This window comes from Carassius carassius, chromosome 31, assembly GCF_963082965.1.
Source record: "Carassius carassius chromosome 31, fCarCar2.1, whole genome shotgun sequence".
In the NCBI taxonomy this organism is placed as follows: Eukaryota; Metazoa; Chordata; class Actinopteri; order Cypriniformes; family Cyprinidae; genus Carassius; species Carassius carassius.
The window spans coordinates 21,630,470-21,658,356 of NC_081785.1; the positions used below are offsets into that span (position 1 = coordinate 21,630,470).

A 27,887-nucleotide genomic window follows, 5' to 3' on the forward strand; every position below is an offset into this window, starting at 1 on the left:
GGCGTGAGCAGGAACGAGGGTGGTGACACTTGCCTGCATTTTTGTCTCCCTGCCGGCGCTGCTGCTCCTCTCAGCATTAAGAGAATCTTCTAGACTCTTCCTCTGTAGCTCTTTTTCAGCCAGCCTAATGAGAGACACATGCAAGATAACATATAATGAGGTTTAAGACAGCTGAATGCCTTAAGCTGTGTCCCAACAATGTGAGGCATGATAAAGCGTCAAGAGATAAATCTGTTCCATGTTAGGACTTTTGGCTGAAAGTAGAAGGTTATATTGGTCCAAATCTCATTCTACATATCTGTTTATTAAACCACAGATACTGTAATTTGATTGCTTCACATAGCAGTTTACTTGACGCTGAAAACTGACTTGTCAGGATGCAGAGTCAGGTCTGTTTGACACCACAAGCATCAGCATTGTACAAGTGAAGCAGCAGGGTAATGCATTTCATGCTTTCACCAAGTGATTTCTGGGTTGAAAAGAGCTGGGTAAATACAAATCAATATTACAGTGTTTTTATAGCTGCAGCCATTTGTTTTTGTGAAATTAAATCAATTAATACGTTACCATTCAAAAGCTTGGGGGCAATACGCATTTTAATAACAGCAAAAATAATAATTAATTGAAATAATATTACATAAATTAATCCTTTTAATCTGTAAGGGTGCATTAATCGGACCAAAAGTTACAGTAATATTGTTACACAAAAAAAAAAATCTTTATTTCAAATAAATACTGTTCTTTTGAACTTTTTATTAAAATCACAAAAAAGCCTAACCCTAAAAAAAAAAAATCCAGAAATAATATATATTGTGGTTTCCACAAAAATATTAAGCAGCACAATTTTTTTCAACATTGATAATAATAAGAGATGTTTCTTGAGCAATGACGCTGATAATTCAGCTTTGCCAAAACAAGAATAAATTACATTTTGTAAAACACAATTTATGCTCACTGATTTAAAGTTATTTTAATACTTTTATTTATTTATCAAAACCTGATAATTAGCGGGCAGTTCAATGCCTAATTATTCAAATACTAGCGTGCGTTAACACAGCATTACAACAGCTGGCTGATCACAGACACGGAACAACAATAACCAGACTCCGTTATAATCATTCTTGATGACTTTAATAAAGCAAATCTGTCAAGCAAACTGCCAAAACACAGACAGCATGTGACATGTCCCTACCAGAGACTGTAATATACTGGACCACTGTACACCACAATAAAGCATGCACATCAAACTGTCCATGGGACAGAGTGGTCTTATATCGACCGTCAGGCAGAAGCTGAAATCAGCTAAACCTTTAATAAGGAATGTAAAAAGATGGATTTACAAGCCAGCATCGACTGCACTGATTGGGTTGTATTTGAAGCTGCTGCCACTGATCTGGACGAGCTCCCAGAGAATGTATGTAGTATTTGGATTCTCAACAAGGTCCATTGCCCAACACAAAATCAAACTGCCGAATGCATAAACTGTATTTTCCTGCCTGTCAATCTAAAGGAAACGCTGTGTATGGCATTTGAGGTCATTTGTAAATTACTATAGACAAAGTCTAAATGAAACAATTTGCAACTATTACGGTTATTACACTTGTATACAAAACAAGTGTGTGTAGAGTGCGTGACATCACGTGTACTAGTGCTGGTGCCAGTAGACAACCGCAGGCCACAGTCACCATCACACCCCTACCCACACCAACTCTCTACACAAACTTTAAAAGCCCATTCCTGCTTTAAACGCGCCACCATCATCCCAATCCCAAAGAAACCCAAAAATCACAGGACTTAATTTGTCAATGGATCACCAGCTTCCTGGGAGATAGTGAGACTGGCGAAATTCATGTCAAACAACTGCACCATAAGCACTGGTGCTCCTCAGGGATTTGTGCTCTCCCCACTACATTTCTCCCCGTACACCAACACCTCTGCTGCCCCCTCAGTACAGTCATCAGACTCATCCAGGATGATGATGACTCTGCATACAGAAGCTAGGTTGAGCAGATGGATGTCTCGGGCAGTCTTAACAACCTGGAGCTGAATACACTCAAAACAGTGGAGATGATCATGGACTTTAGGAGAAACCCCCCCATCACTCCCCCCACTCAGAATGAGCTTTATCAGAATCAGAATGAGCTTTATTGCCAGGTATGTTCACACATACGAGGAATTTGTTTTCGTGACAGAAGCTCCACAGTGCAACATAATGACAGTGACAGAACAAAATACACAAAATGTAATATTTTTTTTTTAAAAGTAGCCAGTGAAGTTTCTGCCGTGTACTGTCAATGTGAATACCGCAACCTTACCTATTAATAAGGTTGTTAAAATATATATGCACCGTTTACATGTGCAGTGTGAAACATGCTTTACTTTGTGCAACACTTTAAAACAAGGAAGCTTTGCTGTGATCACTTACAGTTTTTGAAGCTCATCGAAATGTGATACTGCTGTAGCCTAAGAGGAACAAAAAAAAGACTCTTAGAGATGACTGTCCACCAACAAGTAGAGACAGATTCACCTTCATCCAGGAACCCACACACATACCTGAGTGCTGAGCTGAGTCTGAAGATTATCAATCTGAACTTTCAGCATTTTGTTTTCTTTGAGAAGATCCTATAAACGACAATGTTGTGTGATAATCTGCAGCCATATGACATGCACAAATGCTTCTTTAGAGTTCAAGGCGTACAGTGATTCCTCAGGTACCTGGACTTGTTCCTGTAGTTGGTTGTCAGGCTGCATGGAGTGCTGAGACACCTCCAACAGCTGCATGACCTTCTGCTCCAGAAGCTTGACCTTCTGCTGCTCCTGCTCTTTAAAGACGAGTGTGTCCTTCAGGCTGCTGTGGAGAGTCTGGATCTCCTTGTTTTTACTGGTTATCTCGCTCTCCACAGCCATCATTTGATTCTGCAGATCTGAGAAGACACAGAAGACGCTGGTTAAGTGATGTGTGCTGAACACTTGATGTCTGTAAGAGGGTGTGAGTGTTTGTTTCTACCTTGTTTAGCAGCCTGAAGCTTTTCTCTTTCTGCATTCACGTTGTGCAAATAGGCCTGCAGCTCTTCCCAACGACATTTCACATCCTGCGACAAAAGATAGAAAACAGTTTCAACTCAATGGGGATTAAGTAGCTAAATGTAGTGGCGCTACAAACAGATGCTACATTTGAGAGACATAAAACAGAAGCTCAGCTGTTTTCAAGAGTTCCTATACAAGCTAATTCTGCCAGTGTTGTAAGGAAAATGTTATTTTTGTATCCGTGTATTTAGGCAAGCACCTTAAGCTAAAAGTTGACTTAACATGTTGGTGTTCTGTTTCATCTCAGAGCGCATGCACAGAAATCCTCAGCACAAGTTCTCTTTTGTGCTTTTAAAAACATTTATAAATTGAATATATTGATTGTAAAATCAAGCATGTCCCATTTTGCAAAAGTCAAAATAAACTTTTAAATCAACTCTTCAATTGAACGTCAATTAGCACAGCATGTGAACATAACTGTTTAAACTAACATCCCACTTCTAATCTAGTGCAACATATTTTATACACATCATAAAACTCTTAAAAATGTTTATTTTATACATTTTGTAAATGCCTTGTTTGGTGTTTTAATAAAAATGGGACTCATGGGATGTTAAAAAGTTGTTAAGTTGTTAAAAGACGTGTATTGTGCAAGGCTTTGTGACAATGATATGACAGGCACCTCCAGCTGGGACACATTCTGCTTGTAGTTGACTTCGAGACTCTTCCGTTGCAACTCTTCCTGCTGCAGCTTGTTTTTGGTCTCTGCTAGCTCTTTCATCAGAACGGTGTATTCTGAATGCAGTTTATTCAGCTCGGATGACTGCCTGAAAACACACATTAAATGTAAACCATCCAAGTATAAAAAATCTTGTGAAAAGTTTAAGTGTCAACATGGAAGTGCTCTAAAGTGGTCATAGTATGAGGAATTACAATTTCTTTGGTCTTTTGAGATAAAATAGCTTGACTGATCATTTCAGTCTGATCTTAAAGGGATAGTTAATTAATATTCCAATTTCTATCCCTTTAACAGTGTATTTGCCACATCTGAACATTAATTAATTTGTGAAAACCCTATTTAAATTCCAAAAAAACTAGAAAAAGGCTAGAAGATGATCATAAAATATTACATTAGCAATCCTGACACTATAAGTGGACCAAAGGAGGGGAATTTGGGAGTTGGTAGGACTCACTTGGTCTCCATCTGGTTGGTGGTGGAGCATCTCTCCACGGCGTCTCTCAGGATGCTGTTTTCCTGCTGCAGCCGAGCGATCTGACCGTCCAGCTGTTCTCTTAACTGTTGGAACTGCAGAGAGAAAGATCACTTGTCATTGGATGTTCTTACTCATAAAAATACAACATCAAGCATGCTTTTTTATGCTGTTATGACTAGACCCCAACCGATATATCGTTTTGCCAATTTTAACGACCGATATGCAGCCGATTTGAACTTTTTTTAACAGAATAATGCAGATAACATGCTTCAAATGGTGTCATTATGTATTTTGTCTGGCAGAGCACACTCCATTGTTTGCTACTAACGACCTAAATGAAACGCTTTAAAGCTTTAGTTTATCGAAAACAACAAACTTTGAACGGCCATATCTCCGTAATGGTGCAGCAATTCCACTCCAAATTTCGGGATCCCTTCAACTCAAGGAACCCTGTCAAACACAAAATGAGTGTATGTCTACGAATGGGACCACCCCATGTCGACAGCCCCCAGGGTTCGGGAGTTATTGGTGGTTAAATTCATGGTCCGGCGACGAACGATCCCGGAGGGCTACTGAAGCACGGAGGGTAGAGGGATCCCCTGAATTTTCTGGAGATCTGCCAACACGTTCACGAGACGGATACACCAGTCAACACTTTCACTTCAGTAAGGAGATCTCCTTCAAGCAGCATTCAAGCCTCATGCGAAGTGGACTTCACATGATATTCAGCCATGATTCCAGTTCCAAGGGAACGTACACATTACATTCAAAGGGCATTAAAGTGCACGAGATGTAAATTTAAATTGTATTTATTTACACCGGTATATTATGTCACACTTCTCAAGTAAGTTTTGTATGTGTGTGAAGACAAATCAGTTAATGAATGTTCAGAAGTGTAATAAACTTCAACGGAATAAAGTTAAATGGAATTGAATTAAAGTAGAATACACTTCAACTTTACTGTTCAGTGCACTAATGTCAGACTCATTTCGGATAATAAAGTTTACTGTTAAATTGTTAAATGCCCTGTCTCCATTACATATCTTTGTCACGTCATTATAAGTGTTTGATCACCACATTTGAGCGATCATATTATGTATATGTACTGTACATGTATATATTCTGTTTATGTATATACTGTATTCTATATAAAATATATATATATATAAAATATATATATATAATATATATATATATATATATATATATATATATATATATATATATATATATACAGTCAAATGTTTGGACACACAAATGGGAAAGTGTCCAAATTTTTGATTGATACTTTACTATAATATACACGAAGAATATCGGCCAATATATCAATATCAAACGTTTTACTCCCTTATATCAGTATAGGACCCAATAATTTGTCTTCCATCAAGATTGATTACCTTAATCTGCATCTCCTGGTAGCTCTGAGATTTCACCTGCATGATGTCTTTCTCTCTGGCAACACGATGTTCATGCAGCACAGACTCCACACGGCCAGTCTTCTGCCTCTCAGCTTGCAGTTCCTGAAGTCCCATTCAATAAATTATTTTCCATATTGTCTTAAACAGTCTAATTAATTAGAATTTTTTCTCAAATTAATTTCAATATTATACAAGTTTATTTACTTTATATGAAGTATACAACTTTTGCAAAAATAGTTAACAATAGTTAAGTTAACAGTGTTAACAACCCTGAGATGATTATTTTCTAGTAATAAACAAAGTAAACCTAAATATTTAATTAATTAATAACCAACAAACCTTATTCATGGAAAGCACCACACACATCAAAACCCGGTACTAACATAGGAAATATAAGTGAAATAAATGACTAACCTGGCTTAACTGTTTGACTTTGCCCTTGGCGATGGACACCTCCTCCTGAAGTGTGCTCAGAAGACGATCTTTCTCTGCGAGCTGCTGGGCCGAGGGCTCAAACTTAGCTGCAGACTGAGAAAGCAAAACCAGAATAATCATCAGAAATCTGACAACTCAAGCTTTCACTATCAAGCACATTGCATCACTTGCACGATGGTAAAAAAAAACACTAAAAGAAAAATAAAAGTCAATCTAATCCTCTAACCTTATACCAGTTGTCCAAAGCGTTGGGACTCCTGTTTCGGAGCAGTGAGACGAGACTGACCAGATCAGAATCTGACAGCACAAGTCCACTCAGACTGGCCAGTAGCTCCTTGAGCTTCACCTCGGAGTTCTCTGCACAAAATCAGACACACATCAGCCTCTTGCTCACGCCATCAGGAAATTATCACAATTCCTAAATCCTCAGTAGGCAGTATTTAATGGGATCATAGGATTTGATGTCTCTTAATATGCCTTCTTTAGGACATCCTTTGTAATTTCAAGATGGTGGGGAATGCAGGGAGAAATGCCAATTATGAATATACTTATAACTCATTCAACATGGAAAAGCATCAATAAATTTTTTCAAAATAATTAAAATCTGGCTATATTCCCCATTCAGTGTACTACTGTAAAAAAAAAAAAAAAAAAAAAAAAAACCTGTATTAAAAGATACCAAGTACCTTTGTTAGTTTCGCTCTTCTGTTTCTTGCCATGTTTAGCAGGTGCCGGAGCAGGGGGCGGAGCCTCATTGTTTTGGTTGTTCTGCTGGTTCGTCTGAGTGACTGGGGCTGAGGACTGGACATGTGCCTCATCCACTGAAACATATATGACCACAGGAATTATTAAAGCAATACAGAACTAAAACCATTACTCATCATGTTGTTCCAAACCTGATTAACTTTGTTTCTTCACTAGAACACAAAATGAGAAGTTTAGAAGAATGTCCATGCTGCTCTTTTCCATAAATAACAGTTAATGAGGAAGATAACTTCCAAATGAAAGTTAAAAATGCACTACAGCAGGGTCGGAAATTAACGGGTGTGTGGCAAAAATGCTACAAAAATGAACAAAAACGCCCCGCAAATTCAAGATAACGGGGAAAAAAATGCCCCTGCACAACTAAACTTTATATATTACAGCTGTCACGATTAAAATGAAATGTTACACTGAAAGAAAAGCATCCATGCGTGTATGCGCTCACTGACTGAATTCTCTCATTATATAAACAACAAACTGCAGATATGATGCAAGTTAGAGATCAACTTTCCCTATTAGAAGCTTGATTGATTGTAATTTTGTAATAGTCATCTATTTTGCCTTCATTGTACAGTTTTTTGGGGTGATGATAAACATGCTTTGTGGTATTGGTTTTTGTCTTCACGGGTAAAATAAGAGAACTGTATATCAGGTACCTGTGGCGTAATCACGGACTGTTATAAGGACTTTTATAATTTTTTTTTTTTTGGTCCTCTCATCAGTGTTTTGTCACGCAATATGTTTTAAGGAGAATGGGAAGTGACGTACGGGGAGAGGGAACTCTGGAGTTGAATCGGGGAAGCGGCCTGAGTCTAGAGCTTAGATCGGGCCCAACAAATCAAGCCCGACCCTACCCGAGCCCGAGCACGTTGTGTCCGAGCCCGGCCCGGCCCGTCCACTGTAATTATGAGCCCGATTTAAACCCGACCATTTTTAATATGTGGGCCGTTATAACCAGGGGCGGCGCCAGATTTTTTTTTTTTTTTAACCGCAGGTGCTGCTGTGCTAGATCATTTAGACTACGGGGGAGCTGCGCAGTTATATATATATATATATATATATATATATATATATATATATATATATGCGTGCCACATTTAATGCACGAGACTAGGCCAACACATATGTTGTCACTCCCCACGACTAGTTTAAAATGTTTCCATACCTTCGATTTTCCTCCAAACTTGCTCAAAGTTAATTCTCCTGTTTTAATTTTTTTCTTTGCTTCTTCAAGCTCCATGTTGCACTTATTCTACTGAATAGTACAGCACGCACAGCAGGTGTGATGCGTCACGCATGCGAGACTGCGAGTGGACGAGACGCTGCGCATGACACGTGACGTGCTTTATCAAGGGCCCGACCCGACCCGGCCCGAGGACGGTAGCGGGAAATATCGGCCCGGCCCGGCCCGCGGTGTTTAAATGGACAAATTCAGAAAAAAAATGTCAAAATGCCCGTCTTGGTAAGTATCCTACCGCAGACATGGCAGGCGGCTGAACGCAGGCCACTGTATCAGTGTATTCTCTTAAAGTGACAGTCTTTATATTAACAGAAACAGCAACAACAAAGAAACCACTCACTGCTCTTGATTAAAAAGCTTTTATAACTTTAATAAAGAATAATCTTTAATTTAAATAGTTCAATAAGCAATGCTGTTTTACATTTGATTACTTTATTCAATTTCTGTACCTAAAAACTTATGCTAGACCTGCCAAAAAACAAAACTGAAAATCACTGTTTATTGTTTGTATCTTTACTCTATTGTATTTATTTGTGCTGCTGCTTGTAGTTGGCTAGAATATTCTTCTTTTTTATTAGAAAGTATAGTTTTTCCATAAACATAGGACATACCGAACTGTGACTCTAAAACCGTGAAACAAACCCAACCGTGAAAAAGTTGAACCGTGCCACCCCTAGTATTAATGTGATATAACTTTCAATACATTTTGTTGAACTTTTCTTATTGATTTTTCGTTAAGATACAATTAATTCAAGTCTACATATGTACATATCGATTGTATATTTTTTCCTTAAGTGGTTTTAAGCTGCTACTGGCTTTAAATATCCCAGTAGGTATTTGATCCGCCCATTACCTTATTTGTGCAAGAAGTACTTTTCCCTTGCTGTTATAATGTAAGTGAAATTGTTACAATTTGCATCAACATAACATAGTGCCCTATGATTTCCATGATGCCGAAACACAGAGGAATCGCTAAATCCAGTCATAAAAACGGATTTGCTGTATAACGCAGAATGTCATGGAAATTTGTCAAAGATTAATCAACTAGTAGGTCATTACATTTATGGGCTTTACGGAACCTTGCCATATATCTAACAGACCAGATGCCCACTTTATTGATTCACTGACATTTCCTTAGGCTCTCATCGTTGACTCAGAGAATTTTAACCTCTCTAGTTTGTCTGATTTTGGCTTATTCTTACCTGTGATGACAGGATCCACCTTCTGCTTCTTCTTCCTACGCCCACTGCCGCTCGAGGCAGTTTGTGGTGCTGCTGCTGTGGCAACAGGGACGGCTCCGTCCTTTGCCTTTAACTCCACCTCGATGATCAGAGGCTCCACCTTCTTCACCACAGGAGGAGACAGATCAGGCTTGGCCTCAGGTGGATGCTCTTCTGTGAGAAATAAAGGGTCAGGCATCTTTAGAGAGGAACATGAGAAGAAGTGTTCTGGGTGGTTGTCAGGATGCTTTGAATGGTTTTTGAATGGTTCTGGTTCTGAATGATTTTTAGTAGTGATGCACTGGAATTTCAGCATCTGGAAATATTTGGCAGAACAAAAACCAGCTGTACATGCATGCAAAGCGCCTGCTTCATAACTGAAGTATACTTTTGGGCTTTACGGTTCACAAACTGGATTGCATTCGTGAATGAGAACATTGCATATTTTTAAGGAGCAATTGCATAATACATATTCTTATTTGTAGGAAGTCCACTCACCAGACTCACTCTTCTGCTTCTTGGCTTTCTTTTTGTTGGTAGTCTCAGTGGGGCCAGGGGGCGTGGCCTGACGCTGCAGTGGGCTGGATTGTTTGGTCAAGGGGAGGGGCGGCTCCTTACGAACAGAAGGTTTGGAGCCATTGACTTCTGGTTCTTCTGAAGTTGGAATAGTAGTTGGGGTTTTACGGGAAAGGGGTACAACCGTTGGGGCAGAAGCTGGAGCAGCAGTTGGAGAAGCTTTTGGCTTTTTCTCTTTCTTTTTCCTCTCTCTTATCCCAGACAGAGGTTCTGCCAGGACTGGAGCAGCAACAGGTGGATTCACGGGCACCACCTCAGAATCTTCATCATTCGAGGTAGGGCTAGTGGCATCAGATATATTGAAATCCCTCAGGTCTTCCTCTGACTCGCCGTCCCCACCTCCTCCCAATCCACTTCCACCAGTCTCCTTCTTCTTGTTCTTCTTTTTCTCGTTCTTTTTACGAGTATCGGGCTTGGCCAGAGGCAATTTGAGGTCTCGTTTTTGGTAGGCCAGAACCTCCTCATAGGAGGTCTCTTTCATGAAGAGCCAGAAAAAGAGGAACATAAGAGCAATGACCAGCGACGGTGCCAGGATGAGAAGGTACTGTGAGTCAGCCATGTCCAGCGCCATTCTTGAAGAACGCAATAAAGAACAGAAAGACAGAATTGAGAACAAATGTTCAGTCCAGCAGGATGCATGACAATTTGGCCAAACAGCCACTTGACAAATGCAATCTACAAAGAATCAAAATTTGCCAAAATACTAACATGAAAAAAGGCATAATATCAAGACTACTTAACCAAACCAGATGGTCACTCATTAACTGTATGTAAATGTAAATAAATTAATGGGACATCAGCCAAACTAAACGGTCAAATATCATCCACTCGGATATATCCGCTCTGGGACCCGGTTAAAAAAAATATCAGTTTCACGCCCCCAAAACGCCGGATCCGTCTGGACGAAATGCCTATATGATACAAAATGTATGCATAAACAACTAAACGTGTCTCCGTGTGAAAGGAGACTAAATGTTAAATTATTAAATTAATGATTGTTCTGATCTGTAATAGGCTATGTTACAAGTCAAATGAATCGCAGTTGATCCGTGAACCATACAGACCAGGTATGCATGTGATTCGGAGATTAATTTGCAAATTTACAAGTTCAAGCGATTTTAAAAGCACAAGAAGCAGCGAAAGAACTCGATTCATTACCCAAGCACTGTTTTCAATGTGTGCAAAGCAGTTACACACACCTGAAGACGCACTCCAGGAAAAAAAATATCACCTAATTACAGTTATCACCAAAAATATCAAGATTTTACTTTGTCAACATCGAACACCCCTAGTGGCAACCGCATTACATCTTGCAGCTGCAAAACCACAAACATAGCTGCTAACAGTTAACCAACAATTATTTGGAAATATAAGCCTAATGTGACGGCACAAGACGAAACCTGTATTTGGCAGCAGTGTGTACAGTACATGATGATATGGCATCCTTTTCCTGCAACTACATAACACTCTTTGGATATTATATTGCTTTTGTAGCATCTAATTCTAAGCAACAGACCTACAGGTAAATCACATCATTTTACCCCTCAGAATCAATCTCATTATCATCTTAAAAACCTTGAGACAAAGTTGTGTACTGTCAGTTGCTATCCATTTGTACTTTCAACAGGTAATGCATTACAGAATGCCTCAGGCAAAGCAGAATCGTCACACTTTGGCACACTTATTCAGCAAATTGCATTGGCTGTTCAAATATGGCCAACCAACAGTATTCACTGACTGCTCTGTGGTTGACTTTTACTTGCTTCTCTTACTCTAAAAATCACACCTAATCGCCGCCTCAATATTTCTGGCTTGTCCGTTTCACCTCCACCCTTTAACAGTGGTATGATCCAATTAGTATGTGTGCTGAAGGCAGCAATCTGGGTTTGCTGACATCAAGCTACGCACCCATGAGCGGGCAACACTCACTCTCACACGTCCACTTTTTCAGCGAGAACACAGACTGTAAATGAGCATAATGATCACCGAGCTAAATAACAAAGCTTAAACAGCCTCTATAATATAAAACAAACAGCATTTGTTTGTTGAACAGATGACACTGTGGAGATATGCAAAGCCAGAGCGGTCATTCAAGACACCCTTCACTAACTCAATTGACATCTCAAGCACAAAATCAAGCGCAGAGGGGCTTTGCAAGCAACAAAAATATCACTCGAGTACACTGATGCAGAGTGGTCGCAGATCTAAAAACAGCACTGACTCCCCCTTCAATGATAATCTATACAAAGCTTAGCCACTAAAAAGCCTCAGAGTGACCTTATAAGAAAAAATCTTTTCTGAAGGGAAAGTCAGTTTTGCATTTGGTTGACATTCAAGCCAGTGGAAGTAAACAGCATCAAAAAAAAAAAAAGGTCTGATCAGTGTTCTTTTAGTATCAATATAACTATTATAGTTTTTGTTAATATTTTGATTTAGATATTATTTCTATATTTTTATTTTAGGTAAGGTTTTATTAATTTTTTAGATTTTATTGATTTTTAGTAATTTTACATTTAAAATAAGAAATTATGCCTTGGGAATTAGCTGATTTATTTTTAAATCAGGTCATGTTTTTTTTTTTATTTAAAGAAATGCAATACTATAATGTTTCAGTTTTAATTTGATGATCATGAAAAACCCAGAGTCGGACAGAATGAAATAGTTTACTACCAATAAAAAAAGAAAGAAAAAAAAATCTATGTCTTGTCTCATGTTTAATTACGACGAGGCAACAAGGAAAAGACGGCCTCTTAATGGAAGCCATAAAAGTGGATGTTTGGTTGAGTGGTTTCGTACAAAACAGAAACTGTACACTATTGTACTGGATGTCTGGCTGAATTCTGCCTTCAGGACAGTGAGGAAAACCAGTGACGAGAAGCACCAGATCCTGGAACGGCCGTTTGCTCTGTGTCTGACTGGAGTCTGTTCAGTTCAGCATGTCCGAGAGATTCACTGTGTTGGGAATATGGATAAGCCGATTACATTAAGAATACATTAAGGATCACCATTCTACTGCAATTTCCCAGGAGTCCTTAAAGAGGCCATCAGTCTCCAATTTCCGGTCACATCTCACAGTGTTACTTAGCCAAAAGAAACCATTTCCATGAAAGATGCATATGAACTCTTTATTTATAGTATGTCATGTTCTTAACAAGCAAATAGTCCCATTAAAGGCAGAGATGGAATCAGGGTGGAACTGGAATGCATGTCATTTACAAAAATCTGTATAATAATAAATAATATTTTGTCTGATCTGATTGTGCTTTCAGTTACCAGAAAAAAAAGTGTAGTATTATTAGCTCTGCTTAAAAGATTCTGCCTTGTTTAAACAGACTAAAAAATGTTTGAGCAATATTTTCCACTGATATACATATTTTTATTGGTTATTGATTATATAGGGTCTACCAATAAATGGTACCATATTGTTAATATGCAATACAGTTCACATTAATAATGAATTAAATTCATTATTATTAGCAAAGTATTCATAATGAATGTTTTATAGGCGTAGTCTAATAATCATGCATTGTGTCAAAAAGCAGAATTAAAACAAAAGATTAAATCCATATCCATTATCAGACACATACAAATAGTTAGTTTCATTCATACAAAGATAATAATAATAATGCATATTCTGCATGGGCGTAAGTATTAAAGTTGTCATTAATATCAATAAACAATCATATCTGCTTACATAAAATATTTGTTTTAAATATACTAAAATAGAAAACAGTTCTTGTAAATAATTAAATGTTTAACAAAAAATGTTGTTTTTTATTAAAATGACTACACTTAGTTTGCTTATCAACTACTCATTGCAGCCCTAATTAGTCAGTTAAAATGTTGACGTAAATGTTAAACAAAAAAAGCCTACAATATAATACTAGTGAGAAAATACTTATGTGAAAGCATACTAGATTACCGCAAATGAAGGAAAGGAATTTTGAAAACATACAAGACAGGACAAGCAGCTGTTGAGGTGTAAGCTAAATCTGCTCATTGCCCTTACTTGCATATTCCTTGTTAAGTAAGTGGAAACACATTTCTTAGGCTTCACGTGTGTTAGATTCACACAGCACACAGATGGGTGTGGTGCGATCACTTGCTTTAAACTACGTGTGCTTTTCTGTGCCCTGCTAAGATGAAAATGGAAAACAAAGGTGTGAATCACTTAGAAGCAGTGTGTCTGTAAACGCTGCCATAGGCTGAGATGTTTAGCGATGGCGAATTTGTCAGAGACCGTTGATTTATGTAGCTGGTGCCAAGCAAAGTGGACCGATCTACTCAACAACACAATGCCGCACTGCCATCTGGATTAGTAAACACTTTGCATGGCTATGTTCAGAATACCATACTGCTATGCTATTTCTATTTCTGTAGCGTAGAGCATAGTATGCAAACTGCATGCATGGAATACCCGTCTGGCTTATATTTTCCAATCACAGAGGTTACTAGGATGGGTATTGAATCCCACAATGCAATGTGGTCAACCATTTTCAATGTCATAAACCAGATGTAATACCAACCCTTATTTTAAATATCTCATTGATCAGGCAGCCAAAATTTGGCAGAATTTATGAATCATTTACTTGAATTAAAATGTAACAATATAAATACTTTCTAAAAAATTTACATTTTAGAATTTAAATGTATTAAAATCTTCATTATTTCCAAAATTAAATTCCACAATTAAAAATGCAATGCAATGAGGTAACGTGATATATTTCTTCTTACGGTGCTAACTAAATGTTTTTCGTTACATATTGCAAACAGTTTCAATTCCTATTTTTACCAAATTGGAGGCAGTATATATTCCAATTCAAACATAGCCAATCAATAGCTGGGTTTCCTTTTCTTGTGTGCACAATTGAAATATTTTTTTTGGGGGTTGGGATTAAGGGATTTTTATTTTCTTTCGAAATGTATTTCCATCACTCGTTTCTGATGCAACGTGCATAAAAACAGGTGATGGAAACAAAACTATTCCCATGATCGACTACTACTCACATGACTTTTGAGTCCCTGAACTGAAATATACCCATTATTACACTATTATTTGTACAGGACTGTTTAAAACATTCAAATGGTCCCTCAGAAACATAGAGGATAAGGATAGGAAAGCCTTTCTTTGTTGTGTTGTGAGTTTCAGCTCAGGAGGCACAGGAAGTGAAAATGAAGTCATCTACTTGTCTTAATTACGTAAACCTCTCTGTGTTTATTTAAATACACACTTCTCAGATAAATAGTTTAGACAAAGAGGTTGAAAATCAGGGTCCGTATTGACAGCACTGTGTGAAAAGAGCAGCTCTTCACCAATATTAACAAACTTACAGACTTCACAAAATGCTTCAATAATACAATTCTCTGTAATAACATTTTCTGTTGAAAGATGTTTTAGGGACTGGACATATGCTTTGTGTTTTAATAAAAAGCCAATGTTTGTATTAACATCACAGGCGATGACCATGATAAGCTACTTGATGTTGCAAGGTAAATCACAACATTACAAATTTTGAAAAAAAACTGTCTTTTGCAAGGACTGTGTATGGCAAAATCTTATAAAAAATTATGGATAAATATCAAACTAATTGATTATGCATATAGAAACTAGCCTATATATATATATATATATATATATATATATATATATATATATATAGTGAGAGGGAGATAGCAATAAATACATACTATACACACACAGACACACATATATATTCATATTTTGCTATAGATACATACAAATATTTATATGGTGCTTCATGGAAGTGGGTGGATGCTAAAGAGCGCAATTTGCTTGTTTTGATTGTCTAATTTGTGGAGATTTCTTTGCAGAATCTTGGGTAAAAATGTAAAACAATTATTTAAATTTTTTTTTAAATAATACAAGCTGATGGCTTCAACAAAAGCATATCCTTTCAATTAACATCCTTTGAGCTCACATTAAGTCTGTCTTTAAAGCTTTATACTTTGCTTTTTTTTTAAGCAATTTTTCATGGTCAAAATGACAGGCATTTTTACTTCCGGAAATCCAACTGCTATGAGTCATCTAAATTGTAGATTTATCTTCCCATTAGAAATGACTGTATATTTTAAATATACCTGCTAGAAGTAGTAAACTCTTAGAAGTGTGCTACACCAGGCATGGATTAAAAGCCACAGCACAATCCTGATTTCATGAGGTCGAGACCCATGTGTCCCTGTCATGAAGGCTTCCTCTCATTTCTTTGAATGGCACGTCAGTGCGCATGCGCAAACTTAAAGTGACTATTAAAAGCCACCCAACTACTACAGACAATCCTTACAGTTACCTGCATCGAGAAGAACGTGCGAAGAACCAGAACCACTAGTCAAAACAGGCTCCAGTGGCAGTGTTTCTGTGAAAACTCCAGACCAAACAAAAAAAATTTCACTGTGAGGAAGATATTTACACTAACAGGTCTACAATAAAGCTCACTCCTTCGAGATAAGGTAACAGTAGGTCAGGACAAGGAGCAAAGTCCGTACAGAGCGCCTGTCCCTCGCTGAAATAACTGCATGACAGTCGGGATTAAAAGTAGGTCGACCTGTTCACTAAGAAACTGACTTACACTTCACTAGCCATAACTCATGACAGACCAACTAACCTTAACCAGCAGCACAAGCACAGCGTGTTTCAGCTCGACGGCGGAAGGTGGTGAAAATATCAAAATATCATAAAATCTTCAGCTCTATCGCACTTATTAGTATCACTAGCTTAGCTTTAGCTTTTAAAGAAAGAGGCGTGGATTGTTCGGACATCATCAGCTTGTTCATCAGGCTTAAAACCCGCACGCAGAGCACAAATAAACTAGCATCGTGAGCTCGCGTCCTCTCGGTCTACCGACAGCCTGGATCTCAAGGTTTCAGCATTTAAACCCCTGTCCTGTGTCCCGGCGGTGCTGTTGACGCATTAAAATTCACGTGTTTTTGACCCATTTGGCCTTCCATATAGCGGAGCGCACAGCGCGCTAGGCCCCGTGCGATCTGCTCCATCCACTCACGCTTCACTTCACTTCCACCGTCTGGATATAAAGCCGCTGCTTCACGTACCTGCGGTGGTGTGTCCTCGATATTACTGTTATTGTCGGGATGTGAAGGCGTTCCTTAAGTGGACGCGCTGTGGACTGTGGCTCCGGGCCGGTTGTAGGCGGCACGTCGGCTTGTTTCGCTCCGGCAGGGTCAGGTCAGACTCAGTGTGGGCTGAAACGCAGCGAGGGAGAGGAAGACGGAGCCCTGCCAGGGAGCCCAGGGATGACGAATTCCGGAAATCTCGCGAGCGCTGGAGATCTTGCTCTTGATGAATGGGCTGGAGTTCACGAGCTCAGAAGAACAGCATGACTAGTACAGAACTGCATGGGTTGGTTTTACTCACGATGTTTTTAACCCTGTAAAGCCTGACATATGAAATAATAAAGCAACTTGGCCTCAATTCAGTAAATCTTCCAATTGAAATATTAATTTCAGTATGAATGTCATTATTTTGTTAACTTTATAAAAATCTATAGATTTCACAGAATAAAGACACATGTACCACAACTTGAAATGAAACTAAAAGTCATTTTACTGCTAATTGCTACAAAGTATGAACTATAAGTCAGATGACAGAATGCAAGCGGTAGATTATATTATTTGTTACAGAAGGCTTTAAAGGGTTAAGTGCAGATATGAATACTCTAAATATAAAAGGGTGAATTTGGCGGTTCAAGTCTCACTGGCCTAGCAAGCTAGACTGACTATTATTACTGATACTGACTGAACATGTTCTGACTCAAGCTAAATATAAAAACTGTAAAGCTGGGTTGTTTACTTTACTTCAGACCTTGAGTTTGTGTCTCTCCACTCGTCTGTGCATTAGTTATGAGGTATGACTGGTCACTCCTCTGCAGGCTACACTGTTACAGAAATATGTGATGACAAGGGGCTCATAGACTCGTTGAGTGAATGATTCACTGCTTCACTCATAACTTGTGTTGTTCTTAAACGAATCTGTGTTTTTAATGAGTTGGTTGGAGGGAAAGGTTCAAGACTCACTCAAAAAGACCTTCTGGTGTTGTTGTTCCAAATATCAGCACATCTATGATCACCAGCTGTCAAGCCAGAGGTGTGCCAATATTTGGAACATCAGCACTCTTTCTTATGTGCTATTGCTTTAATATACCACCCACAAATACAACATGTCAAAATCTCATAGACGATTACATGTACAGTAGCCGCCTGATTGTAAGACATTTACATTAAAAACATTAGCGCAATGAATGAAATGGGTTTTTTCTAGGCTTGATTGTGTTTATGGGGGTGCAGTCTAATGTGTGCTCATGCTTAGTTTTTTTTATTTTTTGTACATAATTTACCTTTATTCCACACCAATCTGTCCCTTCTCTGAACATCTCGCCCCTTTCACGCTCAGAATGAGCTCCGGTTATTTTGTAAACAATGACGTTCTCTATATTTCCTATCAATTTGTGCCCAATTGAGACGCCGAGAATATTAATGAAGCACGGCTCTTAGTGGTATGTTTGTTTGTTGTTTGTTGTATAACGCTTCTCATTGTTTTGTGAAAATAATTGTATAAATGGAACAGTTTGTTGGAGCTGATCTGACGATCTGAATGAGAGAGCGAGAGAGAGATGCAGAGCAGGGCGATGCGTGGAACAGGATTGAGAACCGCTGCTTTAGAACATTGGTTTTGAAACTTTGGAATCCATTACAATCGTTCGAAGACAGGATCCTGATTCATATATGAACAGATTTTTACGTGCACCTCTAGTTTTCTCTTTCTCTTCTCTAAACTAAAGCAGCACAACATGGCCCCGCAACCCTTTGACCCAGGAAGAAGCTTGTTGTAGTCTCTTACCAGCTGTTTTTGTAGGCAACTGCCAGGATTTTAAAAGATGATATATCCATTTGCATTGAACTTTCAGTGCTGCAACTTTGCAGATAGATTGTTTTATGCTCAAAAAGCAACACAACACACTAACTAACAATTAACCACCTCTTTAAACAAATGAAATCCATCCCCATTATTCCAACCCATCCCATTCCTCGCCCCAGACCTAGGCCCAGACGTAGACTCTCTGGATCCAGGCGTGAGTTTCAGGCTGTCTGCAGCAGTCCGGTGGCTAGGTGATAGACTGCCCCCTTGTGTTTCAGTGGCAGGGTCACTATAATACTTGGCCTGTGGACAGGACAATAGAGACACAGGGACATCAGACAGTCTGTGCAGGCGGTGGATGTGTTCATAGATCTAACTCAGTAACCTGGACACCACCCTGCAGTCTACATAAATACCTCTATGGTTAAATACTCGTTATAAAAGAACAGGTTCATGTTTCATGTTTAACAAAGATGGTCAGTGCAAGATGTTAGCGTATACATGCAAATATAGTTCACAGAGCTGAGCATCTAAAAGTTATTACCTGCTGTTTTCAAGTGAGGTATAATATGAACTGAGTCATATGTATGTCTCATATACTGTATATTGCCATTTTTCAGACCAAAGAAGAGCCCCTCATTTTGCAGCAGCTCCTGGAAACAGTTCAAAGAGAAGATTAATGACAGAATAACAGAATGAGAAAAGTCGGACAGATAACAGGTAATCACCTGTATGGTGTCCAGATATTTGTTGATAGTGAACACATCCAGCAGAGGTTCAAGAAATAGTAGAGCGTAACCGCCGCTCTCTTTTAGTGTAGTTAAAGACCCCAAACATAGTGTGCTCACTTCTGTTTACAACAGAATATGGTTACTGACATTCAGATACATGCAAATTATGAGTATAGAGTCAACATAGTTTATTACAAAATTTAGGCATAGCTTTATGCCATGCACACCCCATGAAAATCTATGATTTTTTTTTACATTCTTTGGTAAGTACTTAAATACGATAAAGTGTAACAGGGCTGAACTTGGGGAAGGGGATGTGTAAATCTTTGTGAACGGCAGGTGTTAAAAATTCTCTGTGGAGCTTTGAGTTGAATTCTTTAATATAAATATGTGGAGGATAACTTAAGAAAAGTCATGTCCTCTAACCTGTGATCTCTATGGTTTACCACTAGCTCCAAGTTGCCTGCTGATATTGCATCAATCCTGGCTGTTTTCTCACTGCTTGTGAAGATCACGTTCAGTGACTTAGGCTTTAGGAGCATATACATTGAGTTCTGAACAAACTCAAAGTCCTTTAGTAGGGCAGATGCAGAAGCCAGGCAATAGTATCTACACACAGAGATCATTTAATTTGATACTGTTTAATCACATTTATCATATATGTCTTACATGTATAGTAGGTGTAATTATTTTATTTATAAATATACATTCTTATCACTCATCTGAAACGGAACTGAGAAAGGCAAATGATTCACACCGACAAAAATAACCTCTGAGATAATGTCTTTCTTGAGTATTTTTATGAGCACATTTAGGTGTAGTTCCCATACTACTACTTCTAATGTGACCTATCTCATACATCCAGAATCCTGAAACTAAAACTAAAACTTGAAAAAGAACACCTCCATCAGGACAGCGCTGAACTCTTCGTCTCATTGAAGTACTTCCTCAGAATGGCAGTGAATGTGACTGACTGCACACACAGCTCAGTGGAAAGAAGCAGCTGTTATTCTGAATTAAATCAGAGCAAGTTGTGTGCACAATCTCTAGCAATAGTTTTCACTTGCAGACTGTACTTTGTAAGTCACCCAGCCCTGATTTATAGCCAGGATAGATGCAGTAAACATGTATGATACCGGGAAAGTCTCTGTGATAGGTGTGTAGAGTTCAGCTCCTTGTCCTTTCACATTAGATTTGTCATCATGTTATGCAGCTTGATAATTACCTGTATTAAAATTCAGCATCAGTTTGAATGTGTTTTACAAAGAATGTAGTCCTCTACTGCACGATACAGTCTCTGGGTAAAAACACACATTATCTTTAAGCAATGACTTTACATAAAACCAATACAAATCTAGTTTCTTGGTTTACACTATTCTGGCAGTCGTTTAAAAATCTTTCTTTTCTGGCATAGTGCACTATGTGGAGGGCTCTGTTCTGGGGAACTGCCCAAAGCAAAGCGTTCGTATTGATTTTTTACCCATCTCAATTCAGATTTGTTAGGGAGTAAACCTAATTTTAAAATATTTAAAATGTACTATTTTAATCTCATGGGGAATTGCTTTAATAGAAACATTGAGTGACAGTGGAATTGATATGGATTCAGCCACTACTGAAAGTTTTGGGGTTGTCATGCTTTTATTTACATACAAAACCAGTCTTAAGTCCCTGGGATATATTTTTAGCAATAGCAAAAAAAAAAAAAATGTAGAATATGGACATGCAGAATAAGGCATTAAGTACTAATGAATAGCCAATATGATAGTAACATGCATGCTAATAAGCAACTAGTTAATAGTAAGAACTGGTCCTTAAAATAGACTGTTACCATTTTGAAACTCTGGCGGGACAGATTAGACTTTGGTGGACCACCACAGTGTGTAACACTGTATCTAGAGAGCGGATGGCCTAAATACAATGAGGCCCAAGTGTATGGGCCACTTTGAAAAACTTTGGATCTAAAATCTAAATGAAACCCTTGAAAAATAGATTTTTCATAGATTTTTCCATCAAAATTTTTACTCAAATTGTTAAACAAATAACATTTGTATCTTGTAATTCTTTCTTGTACTTGAGACCACAGGTCTCCACTGTTTGGTATAAACATTTTTTATATAATACAGTTTAATGTTAGCAAAAGAGACACACAAATTGTTTTAATTGTATTATTTGCTGTACAATATTTTATCTATTTCAAAAAAACAGAAATGTGTATTATCTGTTGATAAAACAGTTGTTAGATCTTGTTTCAGTTATCATGTTCAGTTTATTTAATGTAGCTTGTACCATTCATGTGATTTTGTTTTTTGTTTTGTCTGTCACCTCCAGTCTGTGTTGTGTCTGTGAACACAGCTGTCAGAGCAGCATCAGTGCAGCGTTTGATCCTGGGCACCATCAGACCCGTGTGAAGTGAGCAGTACAGAAGATGACGGAGGATCCTGCTGTCTATGGATTACGTGTCTGAAGTCGATCAGGTTTTGTGGGGTTTGAGAGCTGCTCATCTCTTCAGCTCTGCTGCACAACATCTGTCTGCTTTCACAGGGCTTTAGAAAATAACAACAAAAAAACTTCAATAAGTACTCTGAAAATAAATGAAATGTGTCAAAGAAATAGTAAATTACTATTGCTAAATATTTCTCAAAATCCTAAATTGCTATGTATAAAATTATAACAACAAAAATTGTAAGACATTATACGGTATTTTAAAACACCTTTTTCATAACATGCACACTTTTCACTGTGCTACAGAACTTCTATTTCACAGATAAATCTAAGATATCTTATCCTAAAATATCGTTATCATAATCCTAAAATAATAATTAGTCTATCAAATTATTTAGTTGAGATTACTAATTTGCAGTCAACATTTGCTGTTGTGCCATCTAGTGGTTATATGTAGATACTGCAGCAAATGAACATTCACTTGGGAAGCGAATTCGACTCCTTTAGGTCAAATTATACTTAGTTTACTCTAATAGTTAATATTAAACAAACATTCGGTACATAAATTATGTTTATTTATAGTGCTTTTTGATAACATTTAAGTTAGTCAAAGCCAAGCTGATTGTTCATAAAACGTAGCGTAGAAGGATTTTCAATGCTTGGTACTGTTACTCAATAAACTTTTCCATTTCTTTTGGAATATAACTATAATGTGTTCAGTGTTTGATTATACAACCTTTCTTAACGAATTTAACTATTTTAGTACGTCTACTCCCCTCATGTGCAATCAGATTGAAGGTGCAATAGGAGATCTTCATTAGCCTGATAGCACTGATAGCGAACGCCCCACCCTCCTATGGAATTACATTTAGTTCAATAATAATGAACGTAACTTTATAAAACTGAACGTAACTTTTTAAGAAACTATCAAACATATGCCATTACAAAAGAAGAAAAACACAATGAAAATGAAAAAAATGAACTCAGTCGCACAAATATAACAGGCTCTTCATTTTTTTAATGTTTTTCAAAGATTGGTTTTCGCTGATCGTGGATTCTGAATGCATTGCCACATATTTCACTTTTGCTTTGCAGTTTTTCGTTTGAAATTTTGACACAAACCTCTCGTGGGGGCGGGGTTAACAGTGATCTACTCTGATTGGATAGTGAGCTTTTGATGGACAGGTGCTCTCTGAGCGGGAAGTACAGACGTCACTCAGTGGCTCCAGAGAGTGGCGCACATATTGGAAAGCTCTCGCTGTGATTTGTATTACTAAATATGTAAATAATATTTGACATTCGATGCCAACTGGCCAACTGTAGGCATTGAAGACAACCCTCTCTGCATTCTGGATCAATTGCAGAGGCTTGACCGTACATGCAGGAAGGCCCGCAAGGAGAGCATTACAATAGTCCACTCTGGAGAGAACAAGAGTTTGGACAAGAAGTTGGGTTGCTTGCTCTGACAGGAAGGGTCTAATCTTCCTAATGTTGTATAAGGCAAATCTGCAGGACCGGGTCGTTGTAGCAATGTGGTCTGTGAAGCTTAACTGATGATCCATCACAACTCCTAGGTTTCTGGCTGTCCTCGAAGGAGTAATGGTTGATGAATCCAGCTGTATAGAGAAGTTGTGATGAAGCAATGGGTTAGCTGGAATCACCAGCAGTTCTGTCTTCGTAAGGTTAAGCTGAAGGTGATGGTAATTCATCCAGCTAGAAATGTCACTCAGACAGGCTGAAATGCGAGCAGCTACTGTCAGATCATCTGGTTGGAATGAGAAGTAGAGTTGAGTGTCAACAGCATAGCAGTGATAGGAAAAGCCATGCTTCTGAATGACAGATCCTAATGACGTCATGTAGATGGAGAAGAGAAGTGGTCCTAGTACTGAGCCTTGAGGAACCCCAGTAGCAAGGTGTTGTGACTTAGAAACATCACTCCTCCAAGACACACTGAAGGATCTGTCAGAAAGGTAGGACTTAACCCACAGGAGTGCAGTTCCAGAGATGCCCATCTTTCTGAGGGTGGACAGGAGAATCTGATGATTAACAGTGTCAAAAGCAGCAGCCAGGTCCAGCAAGATGAGTACCGAGGATTTTGAAGCTGCTCTTGCTAGTCGCAGGGCTTTAGTAACCGAGAGCAGAGCTGTCTCAGTTGAGTGGCCACTTTTGAAGCCAGATTTGTTGCTGTCCAGGAGGTTGTTCTGTATAAGGAACATAGAAAGCTGGTTGAACACAGCTCACTCAAGTGTCTTTGCAATGAATGGAAGAAGGGATACCGGTCTGTAGTTTTCAAGAAGCGCTGGATTTAGAGATGGTTTCTTAAGCTGTGGGCTTACCCGAGCCTGCTTGAATGCTGAGGGAAATGTTCCAGAGTGAAGAGAGGAGTTGATAACGTGAAAAACCGAAGGTATGACTGAAGAAGAGATCGCTTGAAGGAGGTGAGTGGGGATAGGATCAAGTGGACAAGTAGTAGGATGATTGGGCAGGAGAAGTTTGGAGACGTCCATCTCTGAGAGTGGGGAGAAGGAGGAGAAAGAGTGTGCGTTGGTTATTGTGATGTTGTCCTCAGTCTGCGGTGTGGAGAATTGGTCACTGATGGTTCTTGTCTTATTTGTGAAAAAAAAACTGCAAAGTCGTCCGCTGTAAGAGTCGAAGGAAGAGGTGGTGGAGGCGGATTAAGAAGAGAAGAGAAAGTTTTGAAGAGTGTCCAAGCGTCACAACAGCTGTTAATTTTGTTGTGGTAGTAGGATGTTTTAGCCGTGAAGACATTTGCAGAGAAGGAAGAGAGGAGAGACTGATACACACTGAGGTCGGTAGAGTTTCTTGATTTCTGCCATTTCCTCTCTGCAGCCCTGAGTTTAGAGCGATGTTCACGGAGAACCTCGGACAGCCAGGGGGCAGATGGGGCGGTGCGTGCTGGTCTAGACAACAGTGGGCAAAAGTTGTCCAAGCTAGATGTTAAAGTGGAGCAAAGAGTGTCCGTAGCGCTGTTCGTGTCCAGAGCTGAAAACTGAGAGAGTGCAGGAAGCGAGGATGAAACCACAGAAGGCGATAGGCGAGATGGAGAGAGCAGGGAAGTGCACAGGGGGGTTGCTCAGGTTGCCCGGGCAACTGCCCATATGCCCTTCTCGACTCCCGTTGCCCTTCCAAGGTACAAAATAAATAAATAAATAAATCGTACAATGGATGCAGAATTTCACGTAGGCCTAGATAAAAAAAAACCGCAAAGCCTCATTCACTTGCATATTCGGCACCGAAAGTGAAAGTCAGTACGGTAAGGGCAAGCTCTGTTTACGTGGCTGCAGCGCTGCACGCGACCAGCACCTGAGCTGAGCTGCATGAGCGGACCTAGAAGGAGATTGTCGCGGTCAGTACCGCCGCTCCCTATACGCAGAGTACGCAGTCTGCGTAGGCCACCAACTCCCAAAAGGGGCACCATCCCAGTTGCGCAAAAAAAAACAAATTTAAAAACATGCGCCATTCTTCCATCCGCGATCGCGAACGCTCGCACCTCATGTTTGTGGCTGAATGTTCATAATTGATGGATGGACATCTATGCCCGGGTAAAGGACATCAGCAATCCAGCGCAGAGAAAAGAAAACGAAAGGAAGTAAAAAAAAAAAAAAAAAAAAAAAAACAGGCATAAAGTTGGCTTGAGTTGGACGTTCGATGAGAAAGACTTGCAGTCATAAAACAATTGTTAGGTGTCAGCTACAATGCACACCTTATACATTTTTTAAATAAATTACAAATCATTAAGGTAAAAAAACAAGGCCCGTTTTTTTTTTTTCAGGTTCCCTTACGAAAATTACCCATGGTTTTAACAATAACAACACAAATCATCATTCTTGTAGCCATGGTAACTGAAAATTAACCATGGTTTTGTTACTTCAAATAATGATTTACAAAGAAGTATTAATATACTGTAATATTCTTTTGTTGTTGTTGTTGCTATCAAAACAGACCTAAGCCATCAATAGCCTTTAAAATGACTTAAATTATAAAATAAAGATTGATTTTCTATATAAGAAAATGATATAAGATACTTAGTCTTGTTTCCTGGGGGGGATCTAAATTAAGTGCATTTTACTTAAGTAAAATTATATGCAAGTGTGGTAATAAAAATAATCTTAATGCAAATGGGAAAACAAGATTATTCTGAGTGTCTATTACTAAGTGCAAATCGACTGTAGCTCTGCCCTCCATCGACACCTAAGGTGAATAACGGCTTCAATGGTGTAGGCAGTTAATGTTTTGGGCACGGAAAACTAGCTTGTAACATGATTCATTGGGTTAGAGCCCGGCTTTTGCCTACCTCGTTCTTCTAACTTTTCCTATCGCATGTCACATTAGAATTTATTTTCAATAAAAATGAACAAAATGTTCTAAAAGTGGAAGTAAAGTGCCTAACGAGTGTTTAATAATGATACAATCATTTATAATTGTAATAAATATAATCATTTACAATCTGTTATTATTGCATCCTGTTAATGTATCACAATACTGTGGTGCAAATGTATCTGCCAGTATAAAGTATAACTAGCATCTAATTATTATTTACACTTAGCCTGTTGCAAAGAACTGCTACTTTTACATGGTAAATAGAATATATCACGATTTTCACTGAACATTTTTTTCTGTAAATAGCATCTAGAGCTACTTGCACTTAGCCTACTGTAAATAGGATCTATCGCTAAGAAAGTATGTTAATTCCACTTAGTATAAATAGCCACTGCCCTATTTTTCTTACTCTATTGGCAGATCATTTGTTAAATGAGAAAAATGCACTTAAAATATTATTATTAATTTTATTATTCTATATATATTTTTTGCCCATGAGATACCATAAAAATGATTAGCTATTAGTTCATTAATCTAACGTTCTGCCAGTTTTCACCTGTGATATTATAACTCAAACAGACCGATCACACTGATCACAGATTCACTGATTCTCCATTGCAACTAGAGCATCGTACTTTTTCCCCGTCTGAGGCGCAAATCCTCATGGAGGCATACGAGGAGGTAAAAGATATAATTAAGAAGAAAGGCAACACCGCCCACAGTGATAAAGCAAAGAGAAAAAGTCTGGCAAAGTAGTGCACAATTACACACTCACCGCTCCGCTGAACCATCACAATTACAATCCAAATAGTTAATTCACATCTCCAAAAAAGCAGTTGTACTCTGATTATGAAACGGTTGAATTTTTCATTGAAATGGACTGCAGATATGACTGAAATTGTGTAAAGTAACTCCATCACACTGTATAAGGCTTTGATAAATTATTATCAAAGCCTTACAGTATTACTACGCTCAGTCCGGCAGTCTTCTCTGATGACGACATGGTCGGCTGCTGAGGGACCAATATGTGTTGAATTATTTTAGTTAGTATGTGTGCTTTCAATTTTGGTCAAATATTTCCTGAGGAATTTTTTGTGTTCAATATTTTTTTTAATTGATTTGGCCTCTTATGATGTTTGTGCTGTATATTGTGTGTAATGCAAGCTTGCAGGAAGGCTACTGCATCCATTCATTTGTCTGTTCAGTTGATGTGTATGGATTTGTCCTGCAATTTTTTCAGTGTGCAGACATGCGGGGTGTGTTATATACAGACCTTTGAATGTGTATTTATCCTTTTGTTGTATAAATGCTTTGATTCTGTGCTTTCCATATTGTAGAGTCACTGTGTGACTTCAGTTTCGAAAGGAGCTGATGGTTTACCGGCTTTGTTTTTTCCTTATTCAATAAAGGAACATAATGGTACACTTTGTGTTTTTATATTTATATGGAATGTGTATTTTATATGACAGAGTATTAGGGCCACACTGAAGAAGAAGGAAAAAGTCATAAATTTATGAGGCTGGTTCTTTCTGCAGAAAAGATGCATAGGCCTATCCTTTTTACAGTCCTGATACTTATGACAATGTGATGC

At 38.4% G+C, this 27,887-nt stretch overlaps 1 protein-coding gene across 1 annotated transcript in view; it reads right to left on the reverse strand.

Annotated features, from left to right (window-relative positions):
- The window catches only part of LOC132111767 (kinectin-like), a 29,168-nt gene extending 12,638 nt beyond the window's left edge, over positions 1-16,530 (reverse strand). Inside the window, exons 1-14 of the mRNA XM_059519353.1 lie at positions 16,201-16,530; positions 9,815-10,464; positions 9,299-9,490; positions 6,781-6,915; positions 6,321-6,451; positions 6,074-6,187; positions 5,639-5,761; positions 4,221-4,333; positions 3,710-3,854; positions 3,008-3,092; positions 2,716-2,924; positions 2,554-2,622; positions 2,426-2,463; positions 34-124 (exon numbers count right to left, since the gene is read on the reverse strand). Of these exons, the coding sequence (XP_059375336.1) occupies positions 34-124; positions 2,426-2,463; positions 2,554-2,622; positions 2,716-2,924; positions 3,008-3,092; positions 3,710-3,854; positions 4,221-4,333; positions 5,639-5,761; positions 6,074-6,187; positions 6,321-6,451; positions 6,781-6,915; positions 9,299-9,490; positions 9,815-10,463 (2,094 nt within the window). The 5' untranslated portion in view covers position 10,464; positions 16,201-16,530. The remainder of the gene's footprint in view (positions 1-33; positions 125-2,425; positions 2,464-2,553; positions 2,623-2,715; positions 2,925-3,007; positions 3,093-3,709; positions 3,855-4,220; positions 4,334-5,638; positions 5,762-6,073; positions 6,188-6,320; positions 6,452-6,780; positions 6,916-9,298; positions 9,491-9,814; positions 10,465-16,200) is intronic.
- Between the last annotated feature and the right edge of the window lie 11,357 nt (positions 16,531-27,887).